Below are 11,885 nucleotides of genomic sequence, written 5' to 3'. Positions count from 1 at the left end.
TTCACGATGTATTTGAGAATGTTGATTTGAAACATCAACAGCTTTACCGCCGACAGTCACAGGCCTTTACCATGAATACAATGGAATAACAGACGATCGCCACCATAGTAACTCTATAACCTAAGGCTCCAAGTCCACTCGCTCCTAGATTGGTCCTTGCCGACTTTGGGAATTAGCAGAGCTTTGTTAGCGGCTACTCTAAAATAACAACAAGTCTACTAATTCTGCAGGGAGGAAGAGTAAACAGCAAAAATAATGTAGAAGTTAAATGTGTCCATCCACCGTTTAACAGTTGTTCTTCGGGCAAAAAAAACATATCTGATCAGATATGTCACATTAAGTGTCAATAGAGAACACACTCACATTGAAAAGACGAGTGTAACTGCAGCATATGTAGTTCTGTAGGACATTTTGAAGTGTTTATCAATACATCAACAACTACACAATTGTAATGAAATAATTTAAATGTCGGTCTTCATACTTTTTATGTGAAATATTACGTTTTTATTTGTCCAACGACCAATTTATGTGCAACACATTTAATACTACAGATTCTTCAGAACGTGTTTGCACAGATCATTCCTGCTCTTCAATCAATAACTTAGATAGAAGGAGTATTGAAGGGTTTTGGGCCTTCTGGGCCAACAAACATCGATATGTAGAATGTGTTAGCAAACAGCAGATTAGTAGACTAGAGTGTTAGCTTACATTGGGAGTGCTTTTTGTGTCTAAGTCTAAGATTCACTCTCTTTTAGCTCGGTTTTGGTCTCCACCAACCCCTGAGGGAAATATCTATGTATCTCTTTAGCTGTGAAATGCTCCACTACGTGTCTGCTGTCTGATGCTGGACAAGTTGTGTGTTTATCAAAGCTTCTCCACTGAAAACCCATAAGAGCATTAGACTGAACCAAAAGAAGGGAAACCAAAACAACGAGCTGAGCGACACTGGAGCAACATTCCTCCTACCGCACCATCTTCAAACTAGACCTTCATTCTAGCTCTAAAAACACTGGGTCCTATATAGACCCTCACCTCCAGTCTAGAACTCAGGCTTCCTGTTTGAGGTCTTCAACCCTGATTACATCACCATGACATCATCAGGGCTAAGAGTACTGCGGTGAAATAAAACTATATAAAAATGGAAATACCATTTAAACTGTACTTTGAGACGAAGGCAGAACTCATAAAGGCCTGAATTGTGAGCTGGAGGAACTGTTCATGCCGGACGAAACTGTTACTGAAAAGTTTGCCCTCAAGAAATAGAAAGACGGTGAAAGAGAACTCACCTTCAGCACTATTTCGTTGACAGTAGCAGCATCAGACTCAAAGTAGAGCGGCTTGTAGTCGTGGTTGCTGAGATAAGTGAGCTTAAATATTGCATGACCTGTAAGACACGGAGGAAAACCAGCGTTTAACGAGACAGACAATGGACACGCCTTCACTTCCTGCCTGCACATCTTCAGCCACGTCTTTGTGTGATCCGACACCACGAGGGAGTCCCCTCTCCTCAGGGCAGAGGAAGACCACCAGCACGAAAAAGGAAGAGCAAATTATAAACAATCCAAAAATAAAAGCCCACTGATTCTTTACGGGACAAGATGAAGCAAGTTGTCACTCTGGTTTGGCTGGCTGAATACTATGATCATCATGTGAGAGGAAGGCTCTATAATAAGAAAAGGACTGGCAGGACACTTAATACATATTCACAGTGACTGTGTTCATGCTGTCATTGGCTCTAACATGATCAAATGTAATCCAATTACATGCAACAGAAAATGTCACTGAAGAATTCAAGGCGGCGGTTTCACTGGTTAGAATGACAAAAAATCACCGGCGGCAGATCATAGAATCTTTACATGAATTCTCCCGTAAAATGATTAGCCACTTGTGTCCTGTTAAAGTCAGGAGTCCAACATTCATTCAATAAATTAACTTTGGAATCTAAACTTGGATCAAGTAGCTTGTGAATAAGGTGCAGCAGGTTTTTAAAGGTGATAGAATAACGATAGCCTAACCAGAGCAGCAGCAGTATTTTAGACTCCTAAAAATGATAGAAATATTAGAATATTTGAGCCCCGTCCACTGCAGCACATTACTTTACTGCAGCTTCTACCATGGGCACTACACTGATCTAAAGCCAGTCTCACAGTTGAATCGTCACAGTGACGGAAAACTGCGCTGATGAAACAAAGAGTGAATCATAAATAACAGCATGGCTATTTCAAAATCAAAGAACAGGCCTGCATTTAAGAATCAGAGCACTCGCATAAGAACGTAGCACTACATATAGTGAACCGTTGAACGGCTCTGTTTGAAGTAAGGCGTGAAGTGGTGCTGTGAGCATGTATCTGCATGTCTGTGCTGGGACTTTGATGCAGAGAGGTGGTGCGTGGTCCACTCACTGGGGCTTCTCTCCTCTACGAGGTCGCAGGCACAGAGGTGGTCCGAGTCGATGGAGATGGGCTTCTGTCGAATCCAGAACTTGGTGCTGGCCTTCTGATTGGTGACGGGATCGATCTCCAGCTTCTCTCCTGAAACGCCTGAAGAAACAGTCGAGTCCGTTCGTATATGGAAGACATATTTCATACGCATGATAACCATGCATTGTTGAACTACGCGCATGTTATTATGCACAAACTTCTGCGTGGAGTATCTCTACAACCATTGGATGGACTGTCATGACAATTGGTACACGCACGCAGTAATGTTCCACTCAGGATACGTTTTAATGCATTTGGGGATGCCCTTTGACTTTTCCTCTATCATAAGCTCAAACATCTCAAGGTGTCCAGTACTTTGGTTTTTGAGTTTATGATAAAATAATAATAAAAAGATCCGGAGAACCCTTTGAGAAGAGACTGTCAAGAAGGTGATTGATTTCCAAAGATCTGAAGATGCAAGCAGGACTATAACGGTCTATAATAAAGAACTTAGAAGAAAAGAATGTTAACAAAAGAGAACGATACTTTCCAGTTTGGGTTTATAAAAACACAATATCCTGAAATCAAAATAGTTCTCCCTAAATCAGCTGAATTGCGACCAAGAAGATGTGAATTGGTAGGCAGTGGTGGCACACAGTTTGTGTTTGCACAATAGATCAAAATGCAAAGCTGGCGTTTTTCCTCACCTAAACTTCCACAGCTGAGCGCTGACTATCATTCAGTATCGAGACTGTCTGTCCCACCGGAAACGATAGGATTACAGCACCAGGAAAACGTTCCTATCCTTAGCTATCCCGAGTTACAGCTGACAGCATCAACGTACATTGTCCCGTATGTGTCCCGCGCCAACGGATCTAGCTAGCACTAGCTCCAAAAACCGGCAAGATGACCTCATAGGCTAATTTACATAGCATGACGTCATCGCACATTTGTTGTTGGAGGAGCCGTGGACCAAGCTACGGCTGACAGAGTTAGGCTGAGTAAGTAGCACGTACCCAGCTGGACATCTGTGGTGAAGCGCAGCTTGTGAATCATACTGATCTTGAAGGACTTGTAGTGGTGGCTGCTCAACATGTCTTGGACCGTGGTGATGTCAATAGGGGGGTCTTCCTCGGAGCTCTCCTCGCCCCTGGAGCCTGCAGACAGAAGGAAGATCAAGCACAAATTGACAACAGCGTCCTGAATATTTGTCCTGCATATTCAGTCATCATTTGATACAGTTGCATGAAAGCAGTTTAGCAGTGAGTCCTTTACCAGTAGCTAATACATATTTTGTAGGCTGTATCAAATTTATTTTCTTTCTTTTTCACATTCAAGCGAGAGAGCAAACCGTTTTTGACCGCAGTGAAAACGTTGCTTTTGACAGAAACAAATACGGATTAAAGCAAAATATGTCATCAGATAAAAACATCTTGAATTTTTGTAATGATTACATTTTCAATAAAGTTAGACTTTTGGACTTAATGGAAATGTTTGGATCACACGAGCTGGAAACAATCCCACGCTGCCACCACTGGGATCAAATTCTACAGATAGCGTCATACTATTCACTACCAAAGCGCGAGTAACCGGCACCGGCAAAGTTAGAGCAGAGGATATTCATGATGGTGTGAAATTCCAGCAGCGGCGCTCATAATTTGCAGCCGCAGAATGAATATAGGGGAAAGACTGATGACTGATTTAATCTGCAGCCGTGCAGAAATACCAGGTTTAAACAGAATAGAAGAAAAAAGCTGGACGCCAATGTTGACGTTCTGCATGATGCTTTGAGCTATTTGTTACAGTCATAACTTTGTACTGTCTGCATGAAGACATTATGGATTGCAATATATATCCTACAGAGTCCTACAAAAACAAATGTGAATCTGATTTTGTAGTGACGTATTCTTTCAGTCTAAACTCTCCTAAGATGTGGGATCCCTGTCAGAACCCTCTCAGACGATGGTGATGATGATGGTGAAGCTGGCGACATTGAGAAGATGAGGCAGTTGTGGGTTTACTTACTGTTTTCTCTGACCAGGCAGAACTCCAGTGTGCTCTGGCTCTCCAGTGTCGAGTCCAGGTCCACAGAGACGTTGGGCTCCGTCTGCTTCTCCAGACGATACATGGGCCCTGACGGAGAATGACGAGTCAGACGACAGCAACACACTCAAGTCTTACAGTTAGATGGGGAACAGCTCATAATCTATCATAACCTGATATTTAATTTTCTCTGTGTGTGTGTGTGTGTGTGTGTGTGTGTGTGTGTGTGTGTGTGTGTGTGTGTGTGTGTGTGTGTGTGTGTGTGTGTGTGTGTGTTTTGGCAGCAACTGGAAGAGCAAACAAAGTTTTTGATCGCAGTGAAATTATGTTTTGGCTAAATGCCAACAAATATGGATTTAGGTAGATTCATTCTTTGGATAAAAACATGCTTTAAATGATTACAGTCTTCTTACAATACATTTGGAGTTTTGGACTGAGACAGCAGCACACTAGTTGTGTGTGTTATTTATTGTAATATACAGAGTAGACCATGCATTCATAAGGGGAATGGAGAGAAAAGATAAACGGACAACGCCGACAGAATGCGATTATGGAGATTATAAGGGAGAAAACCCTGTTCCAGTAAAATCTCTAAGCACACAGTGTAGTGAAAAAGTGACAGCGAGCACATTCAATTTGGATTCATAACGGCAGGCAGTGATGGGAGACGATAAACAGAATATTTATTTTGGTCATTACAGCTGACGGAGCCACAACACAGATACAATGTGCTGGACAAGCAACCAATCCAAAGACGACATGAACTGTATCATCTACCTGAGCCTTTCTGTGAGCCTTTCCTCTTCTTCAGGGCTTTCTGGAGAATTTCCTTCATGGTTACCTTCAGGCTGTCCACAGGGATTAAAGAGAAGCCATGAGCAGCATTTCTAAAATGGGAGAGAAACAAACAGAAAAGGTAAAGAATGTATCTGTAGATTTAACTTTCATCATCAAGACAGGCGACAAGTAGTAAACAATGCTCCACTGCACCTGGAACCCTACAACCGGTGGGCAATTTGCTCATTTTTAACAGGGGGGATTAGAGAATTTATATCTTTTAATGTTTGGAAAGTGCTGAAAGATTTGAATATGAGCAAAAATCTTACGGAAACATATATGAGCTATTAAAGTCCAGAGGTTATAAAAAAATTACCATTTTTGTTTGGAAACACCAGAGAATAATCAGAGATAATATGATGTGGTTCAGCCCTAATACCATTAATCCCTGCACTCCAAGTACATAAAACACACACACATGAATATGTTCCCTTACTTACATTCTGACAAACAGCGACTGTCTGGAAGCGAGACCGGGTGACGAGTATTTCTCCACCAAGGCCAGAGTGCTGAAGCCAAACTTGTGGATCGGCTCATTGGAGTCCAGCGGCGGGAAGTCCGTGTCCACCTCGCCATCGTCCTCTGCGATGTGGAGGCAGTAGGCGGTCACATTCTCACTGTGGAGACAGAGTGTTACGCAGACATGTACATTCTACCAAAGGGGTGTCGAAATGGCTTTTTTCTGCTCACTTGAGTTTGGGCTCTCGTCCCTCGCTTGTGTACTGCCAACATATGAGGCCGATGAGGTCGTGGACGCGGGCGTTGGCAATGGTCACCACCGTCATCGGGTGTACTTTCTCCTGAGCCAGCTGCATGGAGAGGTAGACGTCTATCTTTTTGGTTGCCGTTGTGCCAATGTGGCCCTAAAAAGGTGAAGAGGACACCATGCAGAGGAAAAACCCTGATTACAGAGAGTAAAGGGATACAGCTCCTGTAATGGTGCATGATGAGACAGAAGCTTCTCTGTGTCGGATGAATTCAATCAAATAGGCTTCACGTGTCTTCTTTGCTACAGAATGACACCCTTAATTCTAAATGACTTTCTTTTAAAGAAGATACCTGAAAGATACAAATGAAGAGAAACTGAATGTGGAAAGACTCACCTTGCCATCAAACTTGGAGTATTCGTTGAAGGGGTTGTTGAGCTGCTGGGGACACTGCTCCAGCCGCAGTGAAAGGGTGGATTTGGTACCTGTTGTCTGCGGCCTGTCCTTAAAGTCCCGTTTCTCAAACAGGGACCCCAGATCCTCCACTGGACAGAAAGCATCAGAGCAATGAACAACATGCAGCATCACTTGGTTATTTTCAAGTACATTGGGAAAAACTGTTATAACCGTGTGATTAAAACTAGTAACGAGTAGAGTACTGGAGAAAACTGCAGCATATGTTATTACACATATATTTCCGTGTACATACATATTTTAGGTACAAGTCTTTACATGAAGGCACAAAAGTATCTGAAGTAAATCTGTGTAAAGCTCAAACAAAGTGTTATTTTCTTCCTTGTTTAACTTGAATTTTTAGATAGAACATTACTCAGTAATCAGAACTCCGTTCACAAGAAAAATAAAAAAAATAAATATTCCAATCAAGTCAGAAAAACTGAATGCAATTTGCTGTAGTCAAAATGTGTTCTTATCCCAGTGGGCGTGTAGAAGAATCCCGTTAATAACACCTCAGTCCTGCCATCGTTATGGGATCATGGTATTGAGATGTTTCATAGAATATTTTAGAGTACGTCAGAGAAAATGCTTTGAACATTCAGATTTCTTATCGGCGTTTTTTAATTAGAATAAAGATTTTTAGAAAAATTCCCTACGAATAAAAAAAAACAAACAGTAAAAAGTGAAACGTTCTAAAATATTAGTAACTATCAGAGCTTTGCTGTTGAAATAAGTTGATTTTTTTTTTACCTGATTGGGAGTTTGACCTCTCTTTCCATTGAACGTTTTTACATTTGATTTGGTTCTGCCGTTCTTTCCTTAACCTTTCAAGTCTTTGCGCTGAAAAGAAAAAGAAAAAAACAACTTTTAAATTTCAGTCACCGGCAAAAAGGTTGCTAAAAACCTGGGGAAATAAAAATCATCATTACGTACACCACTAAAACACCAGTACATTGTGCTTTGGTTCAAATATATAATGCATCTCTTTCATTGGGCCTGTGAGAGCAACACACTCTCTGCCATGTAATATTTTGACAGACAGTCACACACTAATATGTACAGTAAATCACCAAATAAAACTAGTACACATTGTCAAAACACTTTTTGTTTTTGTTTGTTCATCCCTCTCATCTTACCAGCAGCCCCAGGTTTCTCTCGGCTGTCTTGTTGGAGTCCTGATGAGACAGCCACCACAGGTCAGTGATCAATCTCAAGGCTGAAAGTCTCTCTACCCACAACCCAGAACCAGAACCAGAACCAAGACCAGCACTCCACCAAACTTAGAGCAAAGCTCAAGGGAGCCAAAAAGAGACATGCCGTCTACCTCTGGACTCCCTCTATCACCAAAACCACAATTACCTTCAAATTAAAACACCTGAATGTAGCTTAAAACAGATTCACACTCTTCATTTGATTCAAACTCACTATACTCAATTAGTACACGTCATATTACACCCCCACATCCCAACTCAAACAGCAGCATTTGAAGATGGATTGACCGACAGCCCAAACCTTGAGATTTAAGGGGCTACCACGAGGACACTTTATTGTCCTAAATGGGAAATGAAGTTGCAGTTGACATTGATAAATGTGGCAATCAGGTGGCGGCGCTCAACAACAAGGATTGCCCGCTAGCTTAGGGCAAATAAAGGGACACCGTAGAGCAGTAAATCTAGCATATCACTTGCCAAAACGGGCAAGTGGTAGTTCAAAATAGTTAAACAAATCACGTTGGGTTTTTTCAGAACTGCTTCTCATCACTGCTGAGAGTTGCACACGCCAAGTACAGATCGGGCACTAGCAAGAATGGTAAATGGACTGTACTTGTATATCTCTTTTCTTGTCTTCCAACCACTCAAAGCGCTTTAACACTACATGACATCATTCACCCATTCATACACCAATGACAGGGCTACCATGCAAGGTGCACCCTGTCATCAGGACTAACTAACCATTCATACCCATTCACACACACTGCAGGAGCGATTTGGGGTTAAGCGTCTTGCCCCGGGGACACATCGACACGGACAAGCAGAGCCGGGGATCGACACAGAAAATGGTGGAAGGTGAAGTGTACCTGCTGAAGCGCAGGCGAGTATTTCACTCGTCCTTGAAACCGAAGTTTAGTTGGTTGGCGTTAAGAAGATGTGGCCTAAACTCCAAATGCATTTCTCTAAATAGAGGACAAACAATGTTGGGCTTTGTTGCCATTTGAGAAGCACTACTAAATAAAACTATTTGTACAAGTCTGACTCCTAACCTACTTCCCCAACCAGACCAGTGAAAAAAAATCATTGACCCCTGAGGTGCTGGATATTTACTCATTAAACAAAGTTGTTCAGTCAACAGTCTCTTTCATAATGCTGGTCTGTAGGGAGAGGCTTTTTCTTCACCCTAATGTCTGATCTGCTCGTCAAAACATATCGATGTATCCGGACACTTCCGTGTCTCTCAGCTGCATACATAACAGGGGTATGTATGTATGCAGCTGTTCAGACCCCAGCTCGTGTCCTAATCGCTAGCTACATCTGGCCCTATGGCTGTCTGCTCTTGAGCCACAGCCATCTTGATGCTCTCTCTTCTGCTTCTGTGGGGTCTCTGATGGCTCTCCTCCTCTACACACCCTCAACGCCCAAGTGGCTGCAGTACAGTGCTGTGGTTTTTTTGTCACATCAGCAACTGACTGACAGATGGAGCTCTTTGACAAATACAAAGAGTTGGTTTAACAGTCACCTTGTTCCAGTTTGACCATCTCTCGCAGAAATATTGTGAGAATACTTTTATGACTGAGACAGAGATTGAGTTGATCAGGCAGAGCTATAAACAGTAATTGAGAAAGTCCTGTCTGAAATGTAATAGAAGAACCACTCCACAGCTGATCAAGAGATACCCGCCCACGACCTGAGCCTCTCTACCAAGATATAGACAGGTAGACAGGATCAAAAGCAGCAATGAGATCAGAACATTCTCCTGGATCACCATGCATTAAGAAATAGTTTGAGACTCTGAGAAGAGACATTTCTGTGGAATGCAACCAACGGAAAAGCAGACTGAAAATTGTAGGCTGAAGGTTGTGCTCATCTAAGACAGCTGCAGGATTTTAAGACCTTCAATAGCACACAATTTGACATGAGCCTCACTAAACCACTGGCCCAGATTAGACACACAAACCCCATCCAAACAATAGCAGAACTGGCTTTCTGGCTGCCCCTGCCATAATGACAGAGGGGAAGGTGTGCCCGACAGAAAGCCTGCCCTGCTAACCAGCCGGAGCCTGGAGATGTGCCTACCTGTGTTGGAGCGCCGACGGATGCCGAAGTCCCAGCTGGATGTGATGTCCATGGACTGGGAGAGGTCGCAGGCATGATTGTCTGTCACACTGCCGCCGCCGCCACCCCCCTCGATCAGGGAGCCCGACCCCGTTGACCCACAGCTGCTGCCAGGCACCAGAGCCAGCTGGCACTTCTCCAGATCTACATCCTGGTCTATTAGTACCATCTCACACATTCCTGTATCATCACTGGTCACATGAGACTGTCTGATGTGGGCCAGAATAATGGCCGGGTTGTCCAAGAAAGCCATTTCCTCTGCTTCGGAAAGCAACTCACAGTTTTGGATGTTTTCACTTTGTCTCACCCTCTTGCCTGTATTCCAGAGGATCCCTTTCTCTCTCCTTTCAGTCTCTCTCCGAGAGTCTTAAAGCAGTGGCCGATGAAAAGTGGAGAGCACTCATCTTTTCCATCTTTTGATTATTCCCTCTGCTCCAAGGCAGTAAAGGTGCCAGCACCTGTTTGGAGCAAAATAAGAGCTATTACATGGTGGGGGCAGGAAATGGTGAAATTAAGGCTTGGAGCAAAATCTTTAGGAAAAAAACAACATGTATTGACATTTACCAGCCTATTGGTCTAAAGCTCAGTGAGTTATGGTGGGGAACAACCTCTGCTTGGCATGTTCGTGTTGTCACAATACTGACATGTTGTCTCCGGTGTAAGCCATCACCGGTCACTTGTGTTGACCAGTAAATAAATGACCTACAAAAAAAATAACTGGCTGTCTTGAGTATTGACACTGTGAACACAACGCTGTTGGTAATTTCAGCACCGAGATAAGAGCTGTGAATAAGGGCAAAACAATCGCGTCCCACGGTGTTACATTAGCCTGGCTGAGGTTAGCATGTTAGGATGCTGTGACACACTCCAGCCCAAGGACTTTATCTAACGTTAGCAAACAAGCAACACCAGATGACCAGCCACATAGTGTTACGATTATATCTAATGTTACCAATGTGTGTGGGCCTTTATTTAACTTTTTGCAGCCAGTTATTAGCACAACGAGTTTCCCCGACTGATGCTAACTGCAGCTAATGCTAAGCTGCAAAGTGGAAGTCGGATATCAATTTTGTCAACCTTAATTATTGTTTTTGAGACAAACTATTAGCATACATGTTAACCGTTTCATGTTGAGCTTCACTAACAGAAGATGTGCTTAATACGTTGCACTCGTGCCCAGCGATACTCTCACCCAACAACCCGATGGTGACAGTTAACGTTAGGTTAACAGCTAGCGTTAGCTGAACCTTGCTAACTGGCTACGTTAGCTAAGTTAGCGCGAACCTTCTAAAAGTCGCAGCTATACTCTGTATTCAGACTGTAAAAATACGTAGTCACGAATGTCACTGCACATTACATTGGTTGTATCTAGTTAGCTCGTAAGCTTGTTTAGGCGAACATCAGCGACGCTTTTCTTTGGTTAGCTGTTAGCTGATCGCGGTTAGCTGCTATCATAGCCTCCCAGAGTAACGTTAACTGTTAGTTAACGTTAGTTTATGACGTTGTCCCACCTTTAGAAGTCACATCCGATAAGGGGAAGAAATGCCCACATTTCCATATTATTCATGAACACTCCCAGTAGTGACAATAGCTCTTTCCATTAGTAATAATGCACTATAGCAAAAATCATAACACAAGTGCAACCCAAAGCAATCTGCTGTGCTCAGGCTCAGCCAGCAGAAGCAAACCCAGTTTCAATTCCGGTTCTTCCTCTTGTTCTTGCTCTTGTTCTTCCTCTTCCTCTTCCTCTTCCTCTTCTTCTTCTTGTTCTTCTTCTTCGTCTTCTTCTTCTTCTTCTTCTTTTTTTAATGGCGGTTGGCAAACCGCTTTCGGGTGCATTATCGCCACCCACTAATCTGGAGGGTGGACTAAGGATACCCTCTCTAATACGACAAACGAAGAAAATAAAATAATTAACCAAACAAAAGGAAACGAATGCAATAAAAGAGAAAGAAAGAAAAGGGGAAAAGCCAAAGATTTTTTTTAGTATAATAATTATATTTTCCCCTCCAATCTCTCTTAGTCCATTTTTCAAAAATCTTACCTCTGACAGGACGTGGTCCACAGTTTCTTCTTCAAACTTTCCATTATTA

The 11,885-nt window shown here is 42.7% G+C and overlaps 1 protein-coding gene across 3 annotated transcripts in view; it reads right to left on the bottom strand.

Annotated features, from left to right (window-relative positions):
* mapkap1 (MAPK associated protein 1) overlaps positions 1 to 11,628 on the bottom strand; it is a 14,064-nt gene extending 2,436 nt beyond the window's left edge. The window contains exons 1-12 of one of the 3 annotated variants that reach the window (XM_068706096.1): positions 10,357 to 11,628; positions 9,754 to 10,250; positions 7,600 to 7,638; positions 7,214 to 7,303; positions 6,404 to 6,552; positions 5,991 to 6,163; positions 5,741 to 5,917; positions 5,241 to 5,350; positions 4,446 to 4,553; positions 3,437 to 3,577; positions 2,403 to 2,540; positions 1,287 to 1,384 (exon numbers count right to left, since the gene is read on the bottom strand). In XM_068706096.1, the coding sequence (XP_068562197.1) occupies positions 1,287 to 1,384; positions 2,403 to 2,540; positions 3,437 to 3,577; positions 4,446 to 4,553; positions 5,241 to 5,350; positions 5,741 to 5,917; positions 5,991 to 6,163; positions 6,404 to 6,552; positions 7,214 to 7,303; positions 7,600 to 7,638; positions 9,754 to 10,045 (1,515 nt within the window). In that variant the 5' untranslated portion in view covers positions 10,046 to 10,250; positions 10,357 to 11,628. Of the gene's footprint in view, positions 1 to 1,286; positions 1,385 to 2,402; positions 2,541 to 3,436; positions 3,578 to 4,445; positions 4,554 to 5,240; positions 5,351 to 5,740; positions 5,918 to 5,990; positions 6,164 to 6,403; positions 6,553 to 7,213; positions 7,304 to 7,599; positions 7,639 to 9,753 lie in introns of all 3 variants that reach the window. The other 2 variants (XM_068706097.1, XM_068706098.1) reach the window with 2 other exon arrangements.
* Between the last annotated feature and the right edge of the window lie 257 nt (positions 11,629 to 11,885).

Source organism: Cebidichthys violaceus, unplaced genomic scaffold (genome assembly GCF_023349555.1).
Source record: "Cebidichthys violaceus isolate CVI_PGR_0920_01 unplaced genomic scaffold, fCebVio1.0.p SCAF_12, whole genome shotgun sequence".
NCBI lineage: Eukaryota > Metazoa > Chordata > Actinopteri > Perciformes > Stichaeidae > Cebidichthys > Cebidichthys violaceus.
The sequence above is the reverse complement of the archived record's forward strand: the minus strand, read 5'-3'. Positions and strand labels throughout refer to the sequence as shown.